Source organism: Lonchura striata, chromosome 10, assembly GCF_050655825.1.
Source record: "Lonchura striata isolate lonStrDom1 chromosome 10, ASM5065582v1, whole genome shotgun sequence".
NCBI lineage: Eukaryota > Metazoa > Chordata > Aves > Passeriformes > Estrildidae > Lonchura > Lonchura striata.
In genome coordinates this window covers 7,836,017-7,863,279 of record NC_140712.1, presented here as the reverse complement: position 1 = coordinate 7,863,279, position 27,263 = coordinate 7,836,017, and the positions used below count along the sequence as shown (strand labels likewise).

Below are 27,263 nucleotides of genomic sequence, written 5' to 3'. Positions count from 1 at the left end.
TGGGAATGTTTCCTAAAGTATTGACCAAAAAAAAAAAAAAAAACAGCTTTTGTGCAAGTCCCACTGCTGAGAGGCAGCACACAGGCCTTGTTTTGGCTAAGTTCAGACAGCTCCATCAGAAACACCTCCAGTTCCATCCACCCCACCTTCACACAGTGCCTACAAGAAGCCAAGACAAGACCTCTTTTTCTCTTTTTCTCCAGGGACAAGCAGCAGAGCTGCTTTTCCCAGCTTATATGTGAATGACTAGAGAGAGGTGAACAACACCTGCCATGTATGAAATGCACAGGGAGCAAGGATGTGCCAGGAAAGATGAACTCATTGTAAAAATAATTGAAAGAGCTTTTAAAGGAATCAATACAAAGCCCTGGCTGGATTCAGATGTGCAAATGCCAGCAGCAAGGCACCTCCCCACCACCCAAGGGCTTTCCTGTATGCTCCTTTTTATCAATTTGTCCTTGATTTTATCCCTTTTTTGTCTCTTTGTGCCACCCACCAGACCTTGCACTGAGTATCCTGGAGTGTGTCGTACTCCACAAGCAAGTATGGAGAAAAGCTTCAAGCCCAGAGCAGCAGGGATGATGCAGAGGAGCTACAGGCAGTGGAAACAGGGACAGAGAATCAAAGAAGTATTTATTTTGGCCAAGGAAGAAGTGACCTCCGGAGCAAAGCCCAGCTCCCACAGATATTCCTCCCTGCCAGCTCGGCTGACGCAGTCCAGAGCCGGAGCTGCATGCCTGAGCCTCACATGCACACGTTCCTGGCTTGCTGGAGGCTCTGGACTCCATGGATTACTTCCTCCATCATACCCCACTCCCAGGTTCTGCTGCACCAGATCACCACAGGGGGAGGAAGTGCCTTTTTTTTTCAGTGATTGCCAGGAAAACCCCTCTGCCTCTTCAGGGCAACCCATCCCAACACTCACTGCTTGGAGGGACAGTCAGGGACTTCTCTGGCATGTCTTCCACACGGCCATCTCATCATCCTAACAGAGTCCCCTCCAAAGGCATTGACACTGGCCCACAGCATCCTTCTGGAGCACAGGGCTCATCAATGACACAAGCTTGTGACAGACCCCTCTCATGGTTTGCCATCATGTCATATCACCAGCCTATCCCCCTGACACCATCCAGCTCCTCAGCCCACCCCAATAACACCCAAATTCAGGCTGCACAGGAACACCTTTGCTTGGTGCTGATGCACATCCCACTGGCATGAGGAGGGACAAGGTCTCCTCCGAGCACAGCAGTGGGAATTCATCCCTTGTCATGATTTCTAAGTTTTATTCTGCCCATTCCCTGGCTGCAGGCCTTGGACACACCAGTTATTGCTGTTTCCTGAAACAAGACGTTCCCTGACCTCCTTTTCCCTCATCACTAATTCACACCGAGCAGGTTTCAGCTCAGCTCATGCATGAACTCCACGCTGGCACCACTTAATGGCTAAAGAACGAATTCTGACAAAGCTCATTAAAAAGGAAAGCCACTGATGTCAGCAACATGCCTTAAATCTGACCCTCAGCTCCAGGCAGGTCTGCCAAGAAATCAAGTCATCCTGCTGGAAATATAAAGGGAGAGCAGAAAACTATCAGCACGGTTTGGAAGGAACCTCATTTGCTGTTACAGATGTGAAGGAAATCAAAGACACAGGTGAGTGACACCAACCAATTTGACTGTTCAAACAATTAAAACCCACCTTACGGATTTACAGTTGCGCTCTCAAGACAATTCCAGACGCACTGATGGGCCAGCTTTAGGGAATTTATGCACAGCTTACCTCAAAACACAGGAAGCCAAAATCCCAGGAATGCTCCTGGTGCTGTTTTGGTTGTAACAGACACAAACATGTCAGCACAGGAAGACCAAGCTGGCAGAAGGGCTGGGTCTGAGGTATGAAAACAAAATTCTCTGGCAGGGTTCATTTTTGTTTTTTCCTTAGGAAACAAGATCCTCACATTAAAAGGAGGATCAGCCACGGAAGGGGGATGAAAAGGCACTGTTGAAAACTTAATTACATCCCCAGATACATGTCCAGCCCTAGAAAGTTCTGAATGACACATTTCTAACAATATTTTAAAATAACTACAGGGTATTAATTACACTAAAATCTACCAACCCTTTTCCCTCTTTGTCTGGAAACCTTTGGAAGTGTTTTCCATTAGTCAAGGCTTTTAAGCAGAGCCAGCTGTGCAGCACTCCTGCAGGTACCGAGGAACTGTCTGTGTCATGTGATGCCCATCACACACCCCAGTGCTGCCTGCACTCCGCTGCAGGGAGGACGCAGCAGGAAGACACAATGCAGCAGTGCCTGGGGGAACAAACACAGGGAAAGGCTGCCTCCATCCCAGTGCTTCCCTGGTACAATCCCCTCTCCCTTTTCTGAATGGCCGCACCACCGCGAGGTCAGCAAGAGCCGCGGTGACTGCATGGCCACAAAGCCACTGAGCTGGTGAACTCACTCCTGGCACTTTCTCACACGCAGGCAGGGCCAAGGAAGAGCACGGAGAGAATGTCGGAGGGACAACCTGTCCTGCAGGAACCCCACTTGCCTCCATGGCCCCAAACATCTGGGCAGCGTCTCTGCTGTCAGCCCTGTGCTCAAGAAGGCCGTGACTGAGCGATCTGGCCTTGGCCTCACCTCTCTCCCACCTCAGAGTTTCTGTCCTGGTGGCAGGCAGCCCTGAGAGGCCAGAGCCACCTGCCAGCCCCAGCCCGAGAGTGTCACTGGCTCCAGGCACAGACGGGCTCTGAGTCTCCACTCCCCTAGCTGGGGAAAAATTGGTCATTTCTTTCCATAGTTTGTCCTCATGGGAAGTATTTTTAAGAGCTACACGGTCCACATTTAATCACAATAGTTAAGGAGATGGTCAATTAGTGCTTGCAAGCTTCTAAAACAGAGATGTTGCAGACTGAATCTGTTTTGCATCTAGAATTTGGGATAGTCAACCCCAGAACCCATTGTGACAGAGTAAAGCTACTTGGAGATGTCTGTCCTTCATCAGACTGGCTGTGGCAAAAAGAAACTCTCCAAAAATATGGTGCAACAGCATTTCTCACTGCCAAAATCCTGGGCAGGGTGATAAAACCCGGGGAGAGCAGGAAGGCCCTGAGGCACAGAGGGAATGGAGCAGTGCAGGACCTCGCAGGGCAGGGAAAGAGAGAGCCAGGAGCATTGCAGGCAGTGTGGTCAGGTGACAGTGACAAGGGAGAGGACAGGCAGGACATGAGCCCAAGCAAGGTGTTTTCTGCTCTGTGAGATGCCTGCCCGGGGGCATGGGAGCACAGGGGCAGCTCTGGCCATGCCCAAAATATCCCACGGCAGCTCCTTGCAGGTTAAAGCCTCACATGGCCAAGACTGGCAAATAAAGAACCTGCTGGCCTCTACTGGCACAGGCGCCACACAAACAGTGACCCTGCAGCCTGGCTGTCAGGCCCAGCCTCATGTGGCAGCTCTGCCACCCCAAAACTGCGGCACAAGGGCGTGTCCCGATGCCAAACCCCAGGCAGAGCAGGAATGATGAGCCCATTGCTCCCAGCAGGGCTCTTGGTGCTGTCTCCTCTGCACTCAGGACACTAAGGCACAGAGCAAGTGACATGATTGGTGCTCCCTGGGTTTGGCACTGAGACAGGGGATATTTCTTGGGGGCAATGTCCCTCTTTGGCCTCCATCCTCATGGCTTGCCAGGACCCCTCTCAGTACATGCAGCACCCTCCCTGGTGGGCTCATGGGCACAGACCCCTAAACCAGCACTGACAAAGCATTGGAGAGCTGTAAGCAGCACCAGACACCTTGTGCTTCACACACTCTCCTCCTCAGCACAGATGGGGACAGAGTGACACGCAATAAAAAATAAAAACCCTTCCCAGGGAGATGCAAAAATAATACTATGTACATTCCAGCTTCCCAAACAACAATCGCCTGAGAAGCCAGCACTGTGGGAAAGTCTCAGTTCGCTTTTCCTGGGCATTATAAATAGAATCAGAGCTTCAAGCAGGGCTGGAAATGCAGAGGAAGGGGGAAAAGGCCATTTAACGGGCTCTGTTTGAACTTGGGCCCTGGCTGATGTCCAGCTTTCTGCAGAACATCTGGTCCTTTTCTGCTGAGCACGGGGCAGCGCCACTGCACTGGGAACCAGGAAGCCCCAGCCCAGGGATACTTGTCAGAACCCAGAGGCCTGAGCCTACTGGGGCATTGCTCCTCAGGCTGCTGCATGTGTCAGGAGCTGCCTCTGCCATGCCCAGGTGTGAGATCAGATGGGTCAGCGTGAGATTCTGCAAGATTCCAACCCTGGGGGCTGGGCTGGCATCCACAGGGACTCCACAGCTTCTCTTCCAGAGGGCTGCTCAGTCCCTGATCCCATGGGACGGCTCAGCACCCAGCAAGCTCTCTTGCAGGACTGAAGCCCACAGGTTCTTCCTTCTTCCTGGTTCTCCAGGAGCCTCATCTTTGGCTCTATGACTCCTTTTTTCTCATGGATACATTCCTCACCAAAAGCCCCTGCAGAATCCTGTCATGGGCAGCTCCACATTCTGTTATCCATGTATTTATTCTTTACACTGGCCCCTGTGTTATGGCTGGCTCCTACTTACTGTTGCATCCCAGGCCACATTTGATGCATCAGCAATGTACTTTAAGCAGAATGTAGGATCATCATGTGAGGAGATGGTTTGGGTTGGAAGGGACCTTAAATCCCATCTAGTTGCAACCCCTCTGCCATGGGCTGGGACACCTTCCACTATCCCAGGTTGCTCCAAGCTCTGTCCAGTCTGGCCAGGGACACTTCCAAGGATGGGGCAGCCACAGCTTCTCTGGGCACCCTGTGCCAGGGCCTCCCCACCCTCCCAGGGAGGAATCTCTTCCCAGTCTGTTACCTCTGCACCAGTGGCTTCTTCTGTGTGGCTCCGCTGTCCATTCCTCGGCTGTGTCCCCAGCCTCTCGTCCCACCGCCTCTGCCCCTGCTCCTGCCTGGCCCTTGTCACTTCCCGCAGCCTGGGCCTGGGGCTGCGGACACCTGGCACCTGGGAGCCGAGGAGGGCTGGAAACCTGAGGGGGGGACAGGGACCCCGTGGGGAGAACCGGGACGCAGGAGATAAACGGGAGCCCGAGGAGAGCCGGGAGCCTGAGGGGAAAACCGGGACCCTGGGGAGAACCAGACCGTGAGGAGATCCGGGAGCCCGTGGATAACCGGGAGCCCGTGGATAACCGGCACCCCGTGGATAACCGGCACACCGTGGATAACCGGCACACCGTGGATAACCGGGACCCCGTGGATAACCGGGACCCTATGGATAACCGGCACCCCGTGGATAACCGGCACCCCGTGGATAACCGGCACACCGTGGATAACCGGGAGCCCGTGGAAAACCGGGACCCCGTGGATAACCGGGACCCTATGGATAACCGGCACCCCGTGGATAACCGGGAGCCCGTGGATAACCGGGACCCCGTGGATAACCGGGACCCTGTGGATAACCGGGACCCCGTAGATAACCGGGAGCCCGTGGATAACCGGGAGCCCGTGGATAACCGGGACCCCGTGGATAACCGGGACCCTATGGATAACCGGGAGCCCGTGGATAACCGGGAGCCCGTGGATAACCGGGACCCCGTGGATAATCGGGACCCCGTGGATAATCGGGAGCCCGTGGATAACCGGGACCCCGTGGATAATCGGGAGCCCGTGGATAACCGGGACCCCATAGATAACCGGGAGCCCGTGGATAACCGGGACCCTATGGATAACCGGGACCCTATGGATAACCGGGACCCCGTGGATAACCGGCACCCCGTGGATAACCGGCACCCTGTGGATAACCGGCACCCCGTGGATAACCGGGACCCTATGGATAACCGGGACCCCGTGGATAATCGGGACCCCGTGGATAATCGGGAGCCCGTGGATAACCGGGAGCCCGTGGATAATCGGGACCCCGTGGATAATCGGGAGCCCGTGGATAACCGAGACCGCGTGGATAACCGGGAGCCCGTGGAAAACCGGGGCTCCCAGGCGCGCTCCCCTCAGGCGCGCTCCCTCAGGCGCGCTCCCCTCAGGCGCGCTCCCCTCAGCCCCTCCAGAGACGCGGCCGGCGCGCGCGCCCTCGCGGCTCGGTGACGTCACGGGCGCGGGGCGGGGCGAGTCGGGGGCGTGGCCGGGCGCGCGCCTTTGTTTGGGCGGCCGGTTCCCAGGCAGCCCGCGCGGCGCGGGGCGGGGCCGGGGGCGGGGCCGGGGCGCGCGGCGCGGGGGCGTGTCCGCGCGCGGGCCCGCGGGGTCAGTCGGAGCGCGGCGCCGAGCGGAGCGGAGCGCAGGAGGGGACAGCCGGGGCACCGCCGGGGCACCAGCGCCAGCAGCGCCGACAGCGCCGACAGCGACCGCAGCGCCGACAGCGACCGCAGCGCCGACAGCGACCGCAGCCGCACCGCAGCGAGCGCACGATGATAAACACCCAGGACAGGTGCGCAGCGCGCTCCCCGCCCTCCCTCGCTCCTCAGCGCGGCGGCGGCGGGCGGGCCTGGGGCGCGGGCGGGCGCTGAGGCGGCGGGGAGGCCGCGGGACGTGGGGAGGCCGCTCCACTTTTTCCCGTTTAAAATCCCCATCAAGGCGTTTCTTCCCCCTGGAGGAGCCCCCCGGGAGTGGGTCTGGGCTCGCCAGGGCCTGAGCGCCTCTCGCTGAGCAGCCCTGGCGGCGGCGGGGTCCGAGCGCTCCCTCCCCGCGCCCCCCGCACCTCTCTCTGCCTAAAAGGAGGTGGCTTTTCCAGGCGGCTTAGGTGTCAGCAGCCACGAACTTGCAGGATCTGTGTATTTTTCTCAGCTGACCGATTTATCTTGTATGTCTGTTCCTTGTTTGGAGTCCCCCGAGTGTCATTTCCTGCGCCTCTGTCGCCGATAAGAGCCCAGAGGATGCGTATGAACCAGCCTCGGTTCTTGCCCGTTGCCTGTGTGGGAGTTGCTTGAGCTGTGCTGTGTTCATCAGATGGTTATTTACAATTTACTCCTCAAATCGGGCTCCTGAATATTTGTCTAACAACAATAATAATAGTAATAACAATAGTTGTTATATTATTCAAGTGTAGCTGGATCTCCAGAGCCTGTTTTGGGAAGGGGCAGAGAGGAAAACAAACAAAACAGTCCTTTCTCCAACGTCAGGAGAGCTCTGCGGATCCTTCCATCTGGCCTAAGTGTTCAAAACAAATAAAACCCCCAAAACACAAGGGAATGTGTTCGTTTCAGCCCCTGATGTGCTGGTGATGGTCTCAGCCTGGCTCTGTGTGCCGGAGCTGCTTAGGAGCAGTGATGATGGGGCTCTGAAGTTGCTGAGCTGCCCTTTGCACTTCCCAGGGACAGGGCACGAGGTTGGGATCGCTGGGAGCTTAGCGAGTTAAAATTACACCCGCGGGATGAGAGTTTAACACCGACTTCCAGCTCCCCTTTCGGGCAGGGCACAGACCAGCAGCTTGTACTGAGGAGTTTCTCCAAGGAAAGGCCTTGGTGATCTAAATGCATCTTAATTTCAACCAGGCTGCAGGAAAGCAGCTCCTCCAAGGAGGACAGACGTCAGAAGGGAGCACAAGCCTAACTTAAAGCTACAAACAGACCTCGGGGAGAGTTGCTGTTTGCACAAGGATGGATGAAGGGATCAGATGTTGGTTGTTTGCATGAATTTCTTCCCAGCGAGCTGAAGCACAGCTGGAGAAAGCAAAAGTCCTTTTAATCTGTGCCCTACACACACTCTCTTCCCTGAGGGTGCTGGTCTCAGAACCCTAATCCTTGTGGGGGATAGTGGTGGTGTGCAGGGACTCTGATTTTGGGGGGAGGATAGTGGGAGGTGTGCAGATTTGGGCCAGGGATGTGCAGGCAGCAGCTGAAGGGGGCTGGTGTTTTGACTTCTGCATGTGCCAGAGGAAGTGAAACCGGGAAGTGTCTTTGGCTGCCTCTCTGTTTTAATTTTTTTTTCCCACAACTCCACTTCATTATCCAGTTTCTCTATGCCTTGGCCGCAAGTTGGAAAGAGCTATCAATAGTACATTGTTGGCTGGAGGGTAGAGGGAGGAGGGAAGGGACTAACAAAGCTGCCAACAGCTTTCGGGGGTGGGGAAGCACAAAGTGCTTTGTCATCCTCTCGACATCCTCTACTACTGAACACACACTGGCCCATTGATAGCCCCAGGCACAGCAGGGAGCACAGAACACCCTGCTTTGCCCCCAGACATCTCCTGGTGTATTTAAACTGCCTTTTCTCCAAGATAATGCCTGCTCTAGCACATGGGAATGCTGCCCCAGTGCCCCGTCTAGCAAACCTGGGGGAGGGAATATGTGGAGGAAGAATATTAGTGTTTCCTGTAGAAAGATGGTTTTGGTGGTAGGTGGTATGCAGAGATCCATTCTGCCTTGTGCATTTGCACGTTATGTTTTTGGCACTCGGAAATGCCAAACTACTTGTAGTAGTTTGTTTGCAACTGGCACAGGCAAGTTACAAGGCCAGGTTAGATGGGGTTTCGAGCAACCTGGTGTAGTGGAAGGTGTCCCTGCCTATGACAGGGGGTGGAACTGATGGGCTTTAAGGTCCCTCCCAGCCCAAACCAGTCTGATTCGTTTTTCTAGGCATCTGAGGTGGTTCTAACAGTGCAGCTCTGCACTTGGTGTTTGGATACTTAAGCCTGTCTGCCTCGTGGACAGGGATTAGAGTGGAAAAACACTGCATTGGGAACCGCTTCAAGTGAGAAGTTTCAGGGCAGACCGTGGTTGTCAGAACAGCTGCAGAATTTATCCACTTCAGCCTCACTCCCTGCTCATGGAAGCCCTCCCTGACGGTGTTGTTTTGGTGGTGCTTCCATAGCTTTGTGCTGCTGTGTTTCACAGTGGCAGCACTGGAGAAGGACTGGTTTTCCTACATGGCTTTTGCAGGCTGTGCTAGAGGAACATCACTGGGCCTCAGCACAGAGCTTTTGTGGTGCTGAGAGAGGAAACAAGGCTCCAGAAGTCAAATAATTTGCTTTGATGAGCTTCCTAAAAGCCAGAGCCTGTGTCCAAAGCCATTCTGGAGGACCACGTGTAGGATATCCAAATAAACTTGGAAACTGCAAGGGAAGTGTGTTTTCTTGCTGTTCAAAGTAGCTCTGTGGGGTGAACTTGTAATTTTTAGGGTTGGGGTGGAGGATGCTTGCATGGTGGTTCATGTGGGTGTGAAAATGTTGCGATGGACATTGTGGAGTGTGTTGAAGAACCAGCCCTTTCATTTCTCCTGGGTTTGAAACCTTCTCCTCCTGGGCCCTGTTGATCTATTTGTAGATATTTGCCTCTAGAAAATGTGTGCTCATCTGGTCATGTGTTCCCAGCCATCTGCTCCTGGCAGCCTTCCAGGCCTCCCTTATTAGCATGAGGTTGCTCAGCACTCTCTGGGTTCCTGGCCCCTTGTCCATTCCCAACAAAACACTCTGGGTCTGGTGCCACTGGGGCAGTTCGATGTTGATATCTGGGTGCTGTGAGGAGCAAGGATACAAATGATTTGGGGGTTTGAGAAGCTGGAGCCTCTGAAATGTGACCCCTGCTAATGTAACACGGTGCTCTCTCTCTTTTTCTTGCAGTAGTATTTTACCTTTGAGTAACTGTCCCCAGCTGCAGTGCTGCAGGCACATCGTTCCAGGGCCTCTGTGGTGCTCCTGATGCCCCTCACCCACTGTCGAAGATCCCCGGTGGGCGAGGGGGTGGCAGGGATCCTTCTCTTTCAGCTCTGATATATAAGGTGAGATACATTTAACGTCTAAACACTGACCTGTACCTGTGCTACAACTGTATTCATTTCCTTTCGCAGTCTGATGGGAATAAATGCAAAGAACTCCAAGATAATAAGTGGGAGAACAGGTAATTTTTCAGGGACTGAGCTGCAGACAGGTCTCTGCTGCTTAAATATCACCTGTTTATTAAGAAATGAGAGACCATTGTACAGCAGATCATTCACTAGCCTGTCCCAGGGGCCTGCTGCAGCTATTGTACGTGGAGTCTGTATTATCCAAACGTGAAAGGGCTTCTGAAATGCCTGGCAGAGAAAGGAAGTGAGAAGCAGAAAGGTGAAATGCAGCAAGGGAGGGGTTGATAAGCTCCTTCCTGCACCCTGGTCCAGAATGTGAAGCTGTCAGGGCCTGGGAGCTGCCTGAACCGAGGTGCAGGTGGGAGAAGCAGCTCCCAGACAAGGCTGTTTCTAGAACGTTTGCACAGGCAGGGCAAGATCAGGAATGGTTTGTGTCTGCAGGCTTGCAGCTGTCTCATTTTGTGCTCCTCTTCATTCCATGGGACCTTTCCTTTAGAATAAGGAGACCTGGCTGCTCCTTCCTCTAGAGTAATTTGTGTGACTTGGCTCACATCTGTCTCCCTTCTGGGACAAGGGCTGCTTTTAGATTCAGGTGAGGCAGACTGAGTTTATGCTGACCTTGCAAATTTGGCTGTTGACCCAGGGGTGTTGTCATAGGTGTCAGACCTGATTTTTAATTAACCTGTGGGTGGCACACAGACATCACCTGATGAAAAGATACAGACCCTTTTGGGCCACAGCTCCCAGAGTCTCCTCCTGGAGTTCCTGAGAGAATCACACACCTCATGGTTGCTTTCAGAGTTTCCTTTGTTGAGTTTTCAGCACTTTCCTCACCTGCTTCCCTTGCAAAATGCCAGCCTCTGAGCCTCCAGTGACAAGGTCCCATCAGTTTAATGCTCAAGGTGAATTGTCACAGATGTTTGGGGGGTACAAACTCCAGAGAAGCAGCACAGTGGGCTTCCTGTCACAGAAAGAAGATACAAAAATAGCTTCAAGAGGGCTCAGGACAAGTAATGAATCCCCTCTGGGTGGGAAATGGGACCCTGCAGCCAGAGCTCCTGCCAGCCAGCTTTGCAAAGCCTTGTGTGTGCACCAGGCAAGGCCCTGAGGTAGAAAACAGGCTCAGCATGGAGGAGGAAGGTGGAAGGAATAATGATTTAGAGACTTTGGAGTGTTTGACTCCAGTACAGCCCTAAACTTGCACAGATTTTGGCAGTGGTGTGTAGGCAGGAGGATGTCATCCAGATAGCTGCATCCCAGAAATATGGATGGAATTCCTCCTGGATTTATTGCTTGACAAAACTAGCAGGCTCTGTCAGAAAATCAGCCCCGTCTGTAACAAAGAATTATGGAATAGTTTGGGTTGGAAAAACCCTCTAATTTCATTGAGTCCAACTGTTCCATCAGCACTGCCCATGTTCACCACTAGCCCATGTCCCCAAGTGCCAAATCCACAGGGCTTTTGAACCCCTCCAGTGATGGTGATTCCATTTCTCTGGGCAGCCTCTGCCAGGGCTGGACAGTCCTTTCAGTGAAAACATTTTCCCTAATATCCAACCTGCTCTAGCCTGGAAATGGTTGAGGTTATTTACTCTCATCCCATTCCTTGTTCCCTGAGAGCAGAGCACAACTCCCACCTGGCTGCATCCTCCTGTCAAGGAGTTGTAGAGAGGTCCCCCCATGAACCTTCTTTCCTCCAGACTGAGCCCACCCAGCTGCTCCTCGTCAGGCTTGTGCTGCAGCCTCTTCCCCAGCTCTGTTCCCTTCTCTGGGCATGCTCCAGCCCCTCAATGTCTGTCATGGAATGAGGGGCCCAGAAGTGACCCCAGGATTTGAGGTGTGTCAGACCGCAGAGCGGTGACAGGGTTCTGTCTGCCCTCTCGGTGACCTGCTCGGTCTGGCAGTACTGTAGTTACAGCAGCTGAGCTTTTCAGCCAGCAGCCACCGGCATGACCTGGAAAGGCATCTGGATCTGAAAGTTTAAATCCCTTTTCCAGCTGTGTCAGCTGTTCCAGTCCAAGGGATGGCCTTTCCCAACACACCTGCCTCTGCCGGTGCATGCAGCACTCAGATACACCACTGCCATAAACTGGGGCTTCCTGTAACTGTTGGGATTTTTGTGTTAAGAGACTTTAAGCTCAGCCCTCCATCCAGGGAGCTTTGCTGGAGCTGGGAATACCACAGTGACGGTACGGGTGCTGCCAGGTGAGATGTGCCCTGGCTGGCAGAGTTGGCAGGAGGCTGCAGGTGTAGCACCTGGCAGCAGTGGGTGCTTCCACAGCTTTCTCCAGCCACTTGTCCAGGGTGGATCGTAACATCCTTCCTTCTGGCCTTGCCAACATACCAAGGCCTCCCCCCATCCTTCCTGGGACATCTGAGGAGCAGAGCAGGGCTGGAAAATCTTGTGTTCAGTGAATTGGAACCAAGTGGAAGTTGGTCTTTGCAGCTTTGTGATGCTGAAATGGAGCTGGAGGGTTGGGGAGCCAGGGTTTGGGCAGCTGGGTAAAATTCAGTCTGGTGGCAGGGGGTTTTGACCACAGGAACATGGCAGGGGGATTTTGTGTAGGGATTTTTCCAGGGTGAACTAGAACCAAATGCTTGTTGTGTAAATAAGATTTTGCTTTGAGCAGCTTCCAAAGAATTTTGGGCTGTTGTTGCTGCTTCACAGCAGCAGCTCACAGAGCCCTTCTCTTCCCTGACATCTCTGTTTGGATACCTAGAAATAAAGTGTCAGCTGCCCCAGCCAGGCTGTGTAAACGCAATTCCCACTGAACCGGGGGAACTGGTTCTGCTAATCCCTGTGGTCGTGCTGCCTTTGGCTCCTGGGCTGTCACAGAGGGGTTTCGGTGGAGCAATCTCACTGGACATAATTTCTGGTGACAAGGAAGTTCTCGACCGAACGGCTTAGAATGCTTTTTCCTTCCCATGGCAGTGCCAGTCTTCCCACTCAAAGGCACACCTCCCATGTGTCAATCCCAGCCTGCTTTCCTTCCCTTCCTCACCTAGTTTTAGTTTTGTGAGCATGGGAAAAGCATGATCTGTGAGCTTTTCTGGAGAGAAGGATGTTTTCTGGAACAGAAACACTTTCTGCACTGAAACAGCTGTAAAGTGTCCTGTCAAGTCACTGCTGAAGGAAATGCATATAAGCCCCTTGGATTTGTTTTCTGTAAGAACCTCTGTGTTCAGCCCTGCCTCTCTCTGCTGGCTCCATCACAGCCACAGCCCGACCTCACTGGAACAGTTCTCAGTGCATTTCTTGGTGTGCTCAGCCACTCAGACTTCCTTCAAACTCAATGAATAAACTTGTTTCCTACAGGATATTTATTCTGGTGAAGTGTAAACTTGTTTTTCAGCTCAGCTTTGTGAGCTTTCAATGAAAGGCAACTTCCTCTGCTCAGCTTTCAGAGGCCAAGCTGCTCCCACTTTGCACATGGTATTACTTTGTCACCAATGTGAATGTCCTCAGAGTCTTCTCTGTCATACAGTAGTCAAACCAAGGGGCATCTATTTTAAGACAAGAGGTAATAGGAATTAAAGCACTGGGACAGTGGCTTGAGGTGCCTGTAAGGGCTTGTAAGGAGCTGCTGAATTAATCAGTCTGTTAAAATATCTGGAGGCTGGACAGCGCTCACCCAATGACCCAGAGGAGTGAAGCACTGCCCACCCACCTGCTGAGGAGGGAGGGACACATGGCTCTCCAGGTGCTCTCATGACTGGGTATCTGCTTTACTGCTGCCCTTCAAAGCTGCGCAGGTACCAGTGAATGTGAGGGACAGGGACACACGAGCTGTCACCAAGTACAGGGGACAGCTCAGCTTCACTGCAGTAACAGCGTTAACTCAGGGCTCCGCTTCTTTCGCTGCGGCTCTTTGCACTGAAACGTGGAAATCATTACTGGGCAACCCAAGTGCCTGCAGGAATTGTCCAAAGGAATGGGGCTTTAACCACTGAATTGTTTTCTAGGAACTGCTGAGCTGATCCCAAGTAATCTGCATGCTTGGCATCCTCATGGGGCAGGACTGGGGAAGGACATGTGCATTTGTGGTCTCTGGAAAAGACCTCCTCGCAAGCTTCAGATCTGCTCTGGAATTTCCCTGCACTCTGTGTTTTTCTCCCTTACACCAGGAGGCAAACCATAAAATCTGGGAAAGCAATTTGTGGTCACTCCTGGAACAGAAAGGCTGTGTTGGGGATGGGGGAGGCACCAAACCTGGCTGGGCTGTGGTAGCAGAAGCTCTGTGTTGGGTGTTGGGTCCAGTTGTGTTCTTGGAAGGGCAGTTCATGAAGCACCACCAGATGTGGCTGGAGCCTGCAGTGAAGCAGTGGAGTCTTCTAGTCAGAAATTTAATATTATGTCAATATGTAAAACTACATTCCTGTAACAGGAAAACATGGCTAGAAATCACTCTGAGGGCTGAGAACTGTGTGATGTGTCCATGAGCCAGCAAAAGGAGAAGGGAAAAGCATAATCCTGTTCTCAGTAAAACCCTAAGACAATTTCTTTACATTTGCTTTCTCCAGTTGTCCCTTGGCAGTTCAGGACTTTACATTTTTCATTTTCCCAGGATGAGAAGATCACTGTTAGCCAAGATGTCCCAGTGCATGAAGGGAAGCCTCACATTGTCCACTTCCAGTACAAGGTCACAGAGGTGAAGACCTCCTCCTGGGATGCAGTGCTCTCAAACCAGAGCCTCTTTGTGGAAATCCCTGATGGATTATTAGCTGATGGAAGCAAAGAAGGGTAAGTTCTGATCCTGATGGTGTAGCCATGGCTCCTGGAGGACAGGACTTCAGTTATGTAACTGTGGATGGACACCCCATCCCTGGAAGTGTTCCAGGCCAGGCTGAATGGGGCTTGGAGCAACATGGTCTAGTGGAAAGTGTCCCTGCCCATGGCAGGATTTGGAACAAGATGAGTTTGAAGGTCCCTTCCAAACCAAACCATCCTGGGATTTCATGCTGTGTGTGGAAAATGGGCTGCGCAATAGCAGCTCTGTTTGTGGTTTGTGCACATTCTGCTCCCTTGTCTGCGGAGTCCCCCACAGGAATTTTTTTCCCTCAGTGATATTCCAGATGAGTTACCATTTTTTGAGTCCCAACACTAATGAAAAACAGGCAATAAATGAGCAGAGTGAATCTTTGTATACTTTGGTATAGAAAGCCAACAAGATTTTCTCTGATATTTTATTACTTTTTAATTTTATTTTTCTGCTGGCCACTTGGCAAGCCCATCTTGGCAGATTTTCCTCTCTTTCAGGGAACTAAAAACCTCTCCATCCTATGGATGCTCTCCTCGTTAGTAGGTGGATCTGCTCTTGGAGCACTGCTGCACTGGTGCCGGACTCTGCCAGGAGCTCTGATTTTTCTCTTGGCAGAATCTGGTCATGTTTTGTCCAGACAGCTCTGCTATGGGAAGTTTGTGTAAATGCAGCTTCCAGAGCAACTCCTTCCTGCCAAGTGCTGTGCCAGAGGTCTCCGCTGCAGTGTAGATGTGGCTTTGCTGGATTCGTCTGCAGAGCAATCAGCTCCTCCTAAATCTCCAAGTAGGCTTCATCCCTCAGTGACACAATCCAATTAAAGAAAAACCCATCACTGGGCACCTGCAGGAAGTGGCAGTGTGGTTGCTGTCTCACACTTGTCTCATTTGACTCTGAGTCCAGATAGATGTTTGTGTAGTTTCTCTGGTTGGCCCGTAAATCTCTGGGCTCTCCCTGGAATGGGTCCTTCTGGGAGGGGATTTATTTGCCAGTGTCATTGTGACTTAAAGCGCAATTTTGTCAGGTTATTTTTAGCTGGGTGAAACAGCCGAGGAGAGGCCAGAAGCCATAATTAAAGTAGTTCATTAACATATTAACAGAACCCTTGCAAATTTAATCTCCTGCACTGCGCTGACAGCTGGTTACTGAGATGTGGAGTCTGTCACTGCTCTGGCAGCGCCAGTGGTTGCAAGTGACAGCAGTCGATCAGTGTGCCACCCTGGAGGCTCGCAGAGGGGTTACTGCAGCACTGCTTCCATCAGGAGGTGGCAGAAATAATCCAGCTGGAAAGGCAGGAAGCGAGGATTCAGGGGGCAGCAGCTGTGCCATCCAGCTCAGGAAATGGATTTGCCTGCACACATGTTCTCTAGGGATGGTTTGTTCTCCTTTTCTGCCTGCCATGAGCGCAGTTCTGGGAGGTTTTCCTTCCCAAAAAGCACAGAACTCCCAGAGTCCCCATATGCATTGCCAGGGAATGCAGCCTGCTCTGGGAGCAGCTGCAATATTTCACTTCCTGACTACGAAGGCTTCAGTCCCAAAGCACCACGGGTGGGGAGGGTGTTTGTGGCTGTGAGGACAGGAACTTATCCTACTCGGAGCAAGGACAGCTCTTGAATCTGCAGGGCAGGAAGCCCATTGTTTCAGCACCCATTGTTCGCTGGAAGGCGGCTGTAAACAATCTTTGTGTCCGAAATCATCCAAACAGTTGATAATTTGATAATGCTCAGAGGCTTCCTCAGGACTGGACTTCCCAGAGCTGATGTCCTTTTGTCTTCCCCCTCCTTGGCAGGTTGTCAGCACTGCTGGAGTTTGCTGAAGAAAAAATGAAAGTCAACTATGTCTTCATCTGCTTCAGAAAAAGCAGAGAAGATCGAGGTGAGGGCTGCCTTGCACTTGGGTTCACTCCTGACACCCCACACGATGCTGCTGAAGCTGTAAAGAAACTTGGTCATCCCAGGGCGAGACCTGCAGGACCCTCCCTGTGCAGGGATTGTTATGTGCATAATTCTTATAGGAATAGTTTTGTGTGGAGGAAATAAGCCCTTTTTGGAGAGTAAGGGTTGAGGGCATGTTGCGGTTTCTCCAGCAGATCTGCTGGATACAAACAACTTAGTCCAGTGGAAGTTGTCCCGGCCCATGGCGGTGGGGTGGAACTTAATGAGCTTTAAGATCCCTTCCAGCCCAAACCAGTCTGGGATTCCATTCATCTGCTGCCCTGCCATTCAATACTCTGGTGCAAAAAGCTGCTCCTGAATGATTTGGGGTGATTTTCTCATCCAGTGCCAGTTAATGTTCCCCTTTTGGTGAGCAGTGAAGTCTCTGTTTGGCACCAGGCTGCTGTGACATGGAAGATTAAACCAGAGAGGAGTTATTAGATGGAAAACAAGCACTTAGAGCCTGTTGCCCTGAAATTCATCAGCTTTTTAAAGATCTCCTGGCACTTCTGTCCTTTCCAGGCTTACAGGTAATCCTGGCTCTGGCTCAAGATGCTTATGGCTTTGGGGGCTGCATTAGGGTCTAAAGATAGACGTGCTGGGAGAGGGATTACAGCCTGGGGGGGTGGGGGATGTACCAGGCTGGGAATGTGTCACTCTAAATCCCACCAGAGTCAGGCTGTATCCTAGTAAGTAATTCCAACCCAATTCTAATTTTACTCTGCAGCTTCATGAGCTGCCCCAGCTTCTCTGAAATGAAGGGCCTTAGTAAAGCTGATCTGAGCCCAGGAAGATGTCATCATCCCTCATTACCATGCCAGGAGTAATTTCAGAATCAAGTCCTGGCTGTTATGTCACCACTAGCACCGGTTGCATAGGTGGCCCCTGTGGAGGCTGGGGACAGGGGACAGCCAATGCCAGGGGTTTGTAGAAGTTCTGGAGTGGTCCAGATCCTGGGTCCGTGTCTGTCCAGCTGAAATTCAGTGCTGCCATAAAATATCTTCAGGAGCTCCTCTGCATTATCACTCAGTGTCCTGGAGCCAACTGCCCAAGGGTGCTGTAGGGATGGGATGCTGCACTAGGGTGAGTGTCACAGGTCACAGGGCAGCCATTGCTTCAGTGACACAGGCACTTCAGTGACACAGGTGCCACAGAACCGTATCTGTCTGGGCTGGCCCTACTCTTATTCCCACGAGTAACCGAAGTGGCTTTCCTGGGGTCCCACCCCGACCAGTGCACAGTTGTCTGGAGTTTCCAATGAGCTCCAGCACCTCCTTGTGGAGACAGCAAATGTCTTCCTTGTCCCTGAGCAGATTCCTCTTCGCTGCTGTCTGTCCTCTGTCGGTGCTCAAGGGGTGCTGGGGCAGGACAAATCCTATGGGATGGCCACCTCCATCCTGGGAAAGCAGGGATGTGCAGATGGTGCAGGCAGACAACCAACGATTTCACAGGGGATAGAAGAAACATTGCAGGAGAAACATGGACAAAGCTGCACAGCTAAAATCCCTTCACACTTAGGAGCAGCTGCAATCAGTACAGGAGGAGACAAAAACCCCTGCTGGAGAAGACTGTGCTTCTCTCCATAGGAAGCTCTTGATGCACTCACAGAGGGTGTCCCAGGCACTTTGATATTTATGGCTCAAGGGAGAGGGTAAAGAGGATTATTCCTGGTGGTAACAGATCTTCTCTTTGGTAGCTCCACTCCTGAAGACATTCAGCTTCTTGGGCTTCGAGATCGTGCGGCCTGGCCACCCCGCTGTCCCGTCGCGGCCGGACGTGATGTTCATGGTGTACCCCCTGGATCAGAGCTCTTCCTCCGATGAAGAATAGCAGCAGAGCGGAGCTCCAGTGGGACCCTGACATGCTGTGGAGAGGAGAGAGGACCACCTCCTCTCCTGAGGAGAGGGAAGCAGAGCTTCTGTTGGACTGCAAGCGCATTTCTCATTGTTAGATTGGGCTGTGTATCCCCAGAGTTGACTCTCATTGAAACATGTTGCCTAGAGAACTATCTATCACACATGTAATCATCACTAGGAAAAGGAAGATGTTCATGAACTGGCATAGGAGCTCTTCCAATGCACCTGCATGGTGTGGGAGCCCCGGGGTCAGTACCACCTTCGGGACTCCTCTGAACCCCACTGGTGCCTCCTGCCCACCCAGCGTGGGCTCAGCTGGGACACAACCTGTTCATTTCCCATTCAAGACCTTAAAAACAGCCTGGCTTGGTGTGGGGCACATGCAGGAGACACTCAAGTTTATCCTTTAACACTACATTAAACCCCCCATACATCTCCACTCCAATGCTGGTTTAACTGGTCTAACCTTTTTTTTTTTTTCTTTTTTTTTTTTTTTGAAACTTCTTGCTCTTCCAGCTTTTGTTTTACGCAGTCTTAACCCTGTTCCACGTTCCCACTACACTATCACAGCATTCAATAAAAGGGGCATTCAGATGAACTTCACATACCTGGGGCTGCTTATTTGGGAGGACCAGTTTCCTTACCTGCACTCTGATGGTTGGTCCAAACAGCCAAGAAAAGCTCCTGCCTTTACCCTCTGCCCCAGGATGGGTCTGGGGCAACCCCAAGCCCTCAACTCTGTTCCTACTTATCTTTCCACAGGGATGACCTCAAGGCTTGAGATGCCACCAGTGGCTGTATCCAAACCAAAGAGTTGTGTGGAGCCTGGCATATTCTCCCCATCCAGGGGCTTTTTCCAGGAAAGGGTCATGGTGCCATGGATCCATGGTGCCAGCAGTAGGTCATGCCTCACCCCAGCCTTGTCCCTGTCCTGTAGCACTGTCCCTGTATCGTGGCTGGCTCTGTCTGGCAGCCCCCAGGGAAGGGGGAGGGAAGGGGGCTGTGCCCCAGGGACATGCCCTCAGCTCTTCCTGGCCTGGCTCCTTGTTGTGGGATTGTTCCTGTTGTGCCCTTGCCCTTCACGGATGATTCTATTGGGAACTGGACCAGAGTCATTCCATATCCAGCATGGTGTTTGGTTAGGGAGAGGTGGGGCTGGGATATGAGTCTGTGTGAATAAATAACCATAAATTTGGGTCTCTTTTGCCCTCTTTCACCTCCATGTAACCAAGAGGGAAAGGAGTTCTACTCCCTTCAGCAGGGCATTAGACTCTCTACCAGTTTAAAATAAATGGGCTGTACTCAGAAAGAGGAGCCCTTGGGAATGGGTGTTCCCTGGCTGAAACTGCTGAGTGCTGCTGCTGGCTTGAGAAGGGCCCAGTTTTATCCCTTCTTGTAGGAGCTGCACCGACTCTGGCCCAGGACTGGTGGGTGCCTCTTGTGTGTCCCTGCATGTGCCAATCACTGGCTGCCACTCCATGGTGCTCCAGGCTGGCACATCCCAGCTGATGGGATAGGAACCAATTTGCTGCTTCTTACTGGTAAAATTGACTGGCAAAATGTAGGATTCTGTTCACAGGAGCTGGAAGCTGTGCCACACTGCATGTGTTTCTCTGGCAATTTCAAATCCTCTCCTGCCCTGCCTCAAGTAAAGGAGGGCAAATGCGGATTTCTCAAATTGCCAAATGCCTTCCAAAACACCCTGTGGAAAATCTGGAAGGTGCCTGTGGTGTCCCTGGGTGCTGCTTCCCACATGGATCACCTCCGTGACAAAGCTGGAGGAGCCAAACCCTGCCTTGTGCCTGCCCCGTGCCTCCAGTACCTCCTGTACCCTGAGGCCATGGTGTAGGGCAGGGCCTTGGTGCCAAGGGGTTCGGCCCTGGGGGGTTCTGCCTCCAATCACCAGGTCTGAGCTCAGCTGCAGCATCCACCAGAGCCATGAGTGCTGGGGCAGAGGTGGATCCAGGGGTCAATGAGCACCAAGAGCCTTCTCAGATGCCCGAGATGGGGAAACCCCATCTCCCACCCCCAAAAATAACTGGCCACGCTCTTTAGGGATAAAGGACCAGACTTGGGGGAACAGCAAGAAAAAGCCACCCTCACAGGTTTGTGATTGTCTCTTAAAAAGATTTATTCTCCCTCCTTGCCTAAATGTACAAAGGCAAGAAGAGTACAGTTTGTATATATATATATTTATATATATATATATAAAAAAACAAGGAACTTGGTAATAATGTACACTTTACAGAAGGGCAGAGTCAGGAAGACTGAAATGAAACCCAACACAGCAACGCCAATGGAAACGAGCTATAAACACCAACGGTCTGACACCGGGTCTGGGGGTGGCCCCGTGGGCAGCAGCTGGCCCAGAGAACCCGGAAAATGCCAAACCTCAAACCTATTCTGCATAAACTGTTGTTTCATTTAACACCTAAAGGGAGACTCAACTGGGACCCAACTGGGAAGGTGGGGAGCAGCACCCCGACCCCCTCCGACTGCCAGCAAAGCCTGTGACACCCCAACACCCCCAGGCACTTCCTCTGCGCCGCTGGAGCCGCTGTGGGCCCCGGCCGTGCTGGGAGCCCGGCTGTGCCGGGCCGGCCGAGGCTGGAGGTAGGAGAAGCCAGCGGGACACTCCTCCACGGGTGGGACGTGAGGCTCTCCAAAGCACCCCGACCCCACCAGGCCCCAGTCCCGTGGCTGCATGTGGCTGGCTCTGTGATGGGTGTGGGGTGGGTCCATCAACCCACCTTGTCCCTGCGGAGTGTGCTGGGCCACGCGGCCCCGTCTCCTTCCAAACACAACAAAGTGGAAGAAAAATGAGTCAGACAACAAGAGCAGGCTGGGGCCACCGTGCCGCCGGCACCTGAACTGGGCCGAGAGCAGCCAGCACCTCCTTTCCAACTGGGCACAGTGGGATGGGGAAGAAACGGGGAAAGAAAACAAAACCCAAAACAACAGCTTTCAAACAATTGCTTTTTACAGTATGTACAGAGCCCAGCAGGCAGAGCATCCCCGTACAGCGGCCCTCGGGGCCGGGTGCAACACGGACACACACGACTGAGACCGATGGCCCCCATGTCCCCCGGCCGGGCAGCGGGAGAGGCGGGGGCAGAGCAGGGGCGGCCCGGCCGCTGCGGGGCCGAGGTAGAGTGTCGGCCTGGGGTGAGCCGCTCTGGGGCTGGGGGCAGAGGACCAGAAAGCCCCTGTCCTCAGAGCTGGGGAGCAGGCAGGAGTGGGGACCGTCTTCCTCCAGGACCTGGTGCCCCCAGCCCTGGCGCGAGGCTGGAGCAGGGACCGGCACGGCCCCACATGCCTCTGGCAGAACCTAAGTGTGCTTGTTTCTTGCTGCGCCCTGCCTGCAGCCTGGGGAAGCTGCCCTAAAAGCAAAAGGTGGATAAAAAGGGGAGCCACAGCCCCCCACAGCAGGATGTGCTGCCCCAGGGTTTGGGGAGCACTTGCCATGATAGTGGGGCAGAGGAAGGGCTGGGATTTGTGGAGTTGCAGCTCCGAAACCAAAGCAAAAGCCACAGGCAGGAGCTTCAGGCAGGTCTGGACCGTGCACAGCCTGGGGGGCCCTGGCAGCCTGTGGGGTGACAGACGCAGCCCCCAGCTCTGTCCCCTGCTGCCCCCAGCCCCACGGAGCCTCAGCCCCCAAGGGCAGAGGCTGCTTTCCTGGGGCCAAGAGCTTCCCCAGCCCCACTCTGGCCACTGGCACATGCTGGTGGCTCCTGCCCACAGGCACAGAGTTGTGGGTGCTGTGGGGTGCAGGACCAGATGAGGGATTGGGAGAGCTCCACAGCTGCCTCCAGCCAGGCTGCCACCCACCCGCCTGGCTCACACTAGCCCCCTGACACCCGCCAAGGCTCTGTGAGCCAGTCCTTCCTTCCTTTCCTGAGACTGTGGCCACAAGGCAGGCTCAGCCCATGTTCCAAGTCCCTGCCTGCCCCCAGTCCTATTGTGAAGCAGCAGCTCACAGAGACACGGCAGGGTCCCAAATTCATCAAGAAACCTCAGTGCTTCTGTTTCCTCTTCATATGCACCAGGCAGGTGAGTCGCCTCCACCCCAAGTGCTGGTGCTCAGTAGAATAAATATATCCGCAGGTACCAGCTCACCACTCCACAAAGAGGGGTGGGGTGGGGAGTCAGTGTGTGTCCGACGAGGGGAGAAGACACAGTCTGCCTCAGATCAGGGCAGGAACGTCAAGCAGTACAATTAACACCATTCAACTGATGTCTAAAGGAGTCTCCAGCACTTCTCCATGTGAGCCAGTCACACGTCTTGTACAGCCCAGGCATCCCGGTGTGTCACATCCTGCCACGACCCAAGGGCAAGTCAGCTCCCGCGAGCCCCAAGGCCGTGGGCAAACCCTAAACCCTCGAGGGCATCCCGTGAGCGCCCATCCCGGCCACCTCGGCCCGGCCCGGCGCGCACGCGGAGGTGCGGCAGGAGCAGAGCCTTACCGTTCTCACCTCCGCGGAGGCGGGTATAGGGAGGGAGCGGAGCCTTGCTGGCTGGCAACGATGGCTGTGGAGGAGAGACCTGGCGGGGAGAAGACTTGTCAGAAGCTGGGAGACAGGGCCCTCCCCCCCCAGCCCAGCCCCACTCTCACCTGTTGCATAGGGCAGGTTGTACTGTGCTGGCAGCAGCGAGTACCCGAGGTGGTGGTGGTGGTGATGCGTCGAGAGCAGGCGCTGGGAGGGCGACGTGCGGGGCCGGTCGCCGCTCCTCTCCCCTGCACCCGCTCCCCCGACGCTGCTGCAGCTCCCACCGCCCCCCACCACCCCACAGCCACTGCGGTCCCGCTCCTGAGACGTCTTCTCGCTTATCTGGAGAGGAGAAAGCAGACACGTGCTGAGGGACATGACCAGAGACCCCGGGGCACGTATCGGGATGTTCCCTCTGCCTTTGCCCAAAAGGTTCCCATGGGGTGAGATGCCAAAAGCCATGTGGAGGACACAGGGCCTGTCTGAGGACCACTCTTTCCTTGCTGTGTCCAAGCTCTATCTCCCAGCTCAACCCAGGAGGAGCCACAGGATGGAGACAGCCCCCACATCCCACCTGCCAGCTCCAGGGCTGAGGAAAAATGTCACCTGGTTGCTGCAGGGCCTGGAGATGCCTCAGCATGGAGGCACAGGTTTGGCTGGTCCATCCCAAAGGATTTGTAATGTTGGAATCCATGGCTGCAGGTCCCCCGCAGCAGCAGAAACAGCAAAACCATATGACAAAAGGAGCTGCTGCCACGTTATTACAGGACCTAGGGACTATCCCACAGAGCTGGGCGAAGCCAGCGCCCTGCTGATGCTCACCGTGGGTGATTTGCTCTTGTAGTGGCTGGCATGCTGCTGCAGGATGTCAAGGGCCTTGGACTCTGAGCTGGATTTACAGCTCACGCTGGGACTGGCTCGGGACTTGTCACTGTCATCACTGCCAGATGCCTTGCTCCCATACGGTGAGAAGGAATAGCTGGAGGGTAGGTATGATCCTGGGGGAAGAAGAGCAGTCAGGGCACCCAGAGTATTCAGGCAGCACAGTGAGAGCATGTGGCTCTGTATGTGTGTGAGAGGATGTCCCACAGCCACCCCCCACCCTGAGAGCAGGGACAGCTGGGAATGGACACCCGTTGAAGCTCCCAGCTCCCTACCTGGGTAATTCTGCATCATGACGGTGGGCATGGCACGGTAGCTGGGGTGGTTGGGGTCATACGACTGGCTGTAGGAGTAGCCGTGCATGTACGGGATGTAGGACTGATGCTGCGTGAGGGGTGAGGACACGGGGACGTGGACACTGGGCCTGGGATCCTTCCCCACCATGCGAGCCTCCTCGGTGGGGGTCAGCTTGCACTCGGAGCTGCTGCTCTCCTTCCCGTCCTCTTTGGACGAGGCTTCTTTGCTTCGATTTCTTTCTTCCTTCAACTTTCGGTCCCTCTCCTCTTTCCACCGCTCATCCTCTGTCTTGATGTCCGAGTATTTTGCTGGATACACATAGGTCCACATCCGGGGCTCAGCTTCCTGCAAGAACAGCTAACCATCAGGACAGCTGCCTCCCCCTGGCCCTGCCTGTCCCAAAACCTGCCTGTGTTTGGAGGAGACTGGCAAACCCCATTCCCCTGCCCCGGGCTCTCCTTGGCCTCCACTTCCCACAAGAACAGCCAATCACCAGCTGCCTCCCCACAGCCCCACCTGTCCCAACTCCAGGCTGGGTTTGGAGGAGATCAGCAAACACCAGTCCCCTTACTTGGGCTCTCCCTAGCTCATCTGTGGCCTCACAGCCCCACCCTTTTTCTTTCATGGAGTCCCACCACAAGCAGAGGACAACATGTGCTCCCTGAGGTGATGGCCCCAGCAAAGCCCGGTGAGTGGCTTCCTCCAGGAGCAAACCCAAGGCTGGGCTGGCAGACAGGGCAGGGCATTACCTGTCTGTACCAGAGAACAGGGTCCACCTCCGCTTGCCGGCCACACTCGGAGCCAGCCTTCGTCTCAGCCGTCTCCTTCCCTAGGTGACCAGCCTCACTCAGCTTCACCTTGAGCCCCTCGGCGACCTGGCTGCTGGACAGCTTGGATGAGTCCTCCAACTTGGGGATGATGACGGATTTGGCCATATCAGGGCCTCCCTGCTCCTTGGGCTTGCTCAGCCCCGACTTGACGAGGTCTGTGAGGCTCGGGGCTTTGGTCAGTGTTGGGGGCATGGGTGGCTTCTGCTTCCATTCTTCTTTGAGTGCCGCCTCCCTCTCTTTCAAGCCCAGCTCTGCCTTCTTCTCCAGCCCTCGCTGCTGCTGCTGCTCCAGGCTCTGCCGCTGCTTCTGCTGTTCCTCGTACTGCTGGCGGTAGGCAGGGTTGGTGCTCAGCAGGTGAGCATGGTAGCCCTGCTCGCTGTAGCCATAGGGTGGCACGTAGGCATACTGGTTGTAGTAAAGGGACTGCATGTACATGTTGGGGCGCTGCTGGATGACTGAGGGCTGCTGGCTGGAGCCACTGCCAAGCTCTGCCTTCTTCTCTTCACAGCCTTCACTCTTCACCTTCACCTCCGGGTTCTCCTGCTCCTCGTCCTTCTTCAGCTTCAAGGTCTGTGTATCGGCTGCAGACTGCCCACCAGGGTTCAGAGGTCCCGGGCTAGCTTGGGGGTAGCCAGGGGAATAGTAGGTTTCAAAGCCTTGGTAGAAGGGAGACTCCTTGCTCTGCGGTTGTGGTGGGAAAAGAGCTTTTTTGGCGCCTTCCTTGACTAGCTGCTCTGGATCCTTTGCCTTCACACTCTCCAGCTTGCCCTCCCCATCCTCCCCAGCATCAGAGATGTCCGAGTAGGCCGGGCTGTTGGTCTTCACCGAGCTGGCCTCTGCCCCATTCTGGGTGACAACGTGCAGTGGGGTCAGGGGCTGGGCTGGGTTGGTGTTCTCCAGCCGGCTGGCCCCGCCGATGGAGGGACTGGGTGCGTTGTCGGTGAAGCTGTAGATTTTATCTGCCTCGGCCTTGATGCTGGCAAGCCGGCTCTGGTGGGGGTCAGATGAACCGTTCAGCAGCCCCTCGCCTTTCATCCCCAGCTCACTGGATTCCCCCCGGAAAGGGCTCTTACCTTCCTCTGCTCTGCAGGCTTTTCCAGGAGTCAAAGGGTTTTCCACCTCTTTGGGCTCTTTCTTCTTCTTGTCTTTCTTCTTCTTCTCCTTGGAAGGAGTGAGGGCAGGATTGACAGTGAAGGGCTCTCCCATCACTGTTGGCTTGGGCTGGATGGGTTTGAGCTGGGGGCTGTTGGGCATGGTCTGGACCACAGTTGTGGCGAGGCCAGCAGAGGAGCCAGGGCTGGCTGTGGTCAGCGTGGCAGTCTGGAAGGTGTAAATCGGCTGCGGGGGGATGGCTGGAGCAATGGGTCTGGCGGACTTCAAGCTTTTGGAAGGAATCTTCTCCTGTTTAGCACCAGAGGCCTTCTTTGACTTGTCCTTATCAATGCACCGCTTCTCCAGAGAGTCAAAGTCATCGTTACTCGTTTCATCGGCCACCGAGGGACCATCCTCAGAGCCATCATTGGACAGAGCACCAAGGTCTGTGTCCCCTTCCCCACCCACCTTCTTCTTGCAGGGGACCTTGGCGCTGAACTTGCTGGATGGGGAGGGGCTGTGCGGCTCCATCAAACGCACCTTGGGGGTGGCTGAGCGAGCAGGTGAGAGGGAGCCCTTCTGTGTCCCGGCAGCACCGTTGCAGCTCCCGATGTCGGCATGCAGGGAGGGCTCCTCGCCATACTCGCTGTCCACATCCGCCTCCAGCTTGCTGTCGTCATCCGTGTGTGCGTGGGCCTGGTGGTACTTCAGCCCATTGATATGTTTGTACTTCTTGTTACAGTTAGGGTGGGGACAGTCGATGAGGATGGGAGAAGGGCAGTTGCGCTCCAGGACAGCCGGCTCCACCTTGACCGTGGCAGGTGGCACTGTGGCCGAGCCCATTGAGTTTGTGCGGATGCGTTTGCTGCCCTTGGAGTCCTCCGAGCTGGAGTTCAGATCCATGTCAGAGAGGGGTTTGCTCTTCCGCTTGGTGACGGAGGAGGGACTGGCCTTCACGTCCTCGGCGGTGCCACCAGGCGGGGTGCGGTGGTCCGAGGAGTTCTGGCTGCCCCGGCGCCCCTTGCTGTTGGCTCCCGCCCGGGTCTTGCTGCTGTTGCTGGTCCCTTTGCTGTCCGAGGCAGCGGCCGTCTCGTTGACCGGCGTGTTGCTGTTGGGGCGCATCCGCTTGCCCCTGCCCCGGCCGTTGCGCATCTCCAGGTCACTGGTGGGAGAGTCACAGAACCTACAGGGAGGAGGACACAGAGGTTTTAACAGAGAGATGGCTGTGCTGGGCTGTGCTGCCCCCAAGGCACAGCGGGGACTCCCTTACTCCCCTCACTCTCAATCCCATAGACTTCTCTCCCCATGATTGATAAAGAGGA

At 54.4% G+C, this 27,263-nt stretch overlaps 2 protein-coding genes across 6 annotated transcripts in view; one reads left to right on the top strand and one right to left on the bottom strand.

The window, feature by feature from the left end:
* The first annotated feature begins 6,271 nt into the window (after positions 1 to 6,271).
* On the top strand, positions 6,272 to 18,955 carry OAZ2 (ornithine decarboxylase antizyme 2). The gene is given in 6 exon segments (XM_021554251.4): positions 6,272 to 6,452; positions 9,582 to 9,657; positions 9,659 to 9,739; positions 14,371 to 14,546; positions 16,352 to 16,437; positions 18,193 to 18,955. Coding segments are annotated over 6 exon segments (573 nt in total). The 5' UTR covers positions 6,272 to 6,432; the 3' UTR covers positions 18,327 to 18,955.
* ZNF609 (zinc finger protein 609) overlaps positions 10,595 to 27,263 on the bottom strand; it is a 70,603-nt gene continuing 53,934 nt past the window's right edge. For 2 of the 5 annotated variants that reach the window (XM_085588624.1, XM_085588625.1), the window contains exons 5-10: positions 24,769 to 27,124; positions 23,998 to 24,364; positions 23,663 to 23,838; positions 22,966 to 23,182; positions 22,826 to 22,895; positions 10,595 to 10,766 (exon numbers count right to left, since the gene is read on the bottom strand). In XM_085588624.1, coding sequence (XP_085444750.1) covers positions 10,703 to 10,766; positions 22,826 to 22,895; positions 22,966 to 23,182; positions 23,663 to 23,838; positions 23,998 to 24,364; positions 24,769 to 27,124 — 3,250 coding nt within the window. In that variant the 3' untranslated portion in view covers positions 10,595 to 10,702. Of the gene's footprint in view, positions 10,767 to 21,314; positions 22,668 to 22,816; positions 22,896 to 22,965; positions 23,183 to 23,662; positions 23,839 to 23,997; positions 24,365 to 24,768; positions 27,125 to 27,263 lie in introns of those variants that run through there. The other 3 variants (XM_085588627.1, XM_021554249.3, XM_021554246.3) reach the window with 3 other exon arrangements.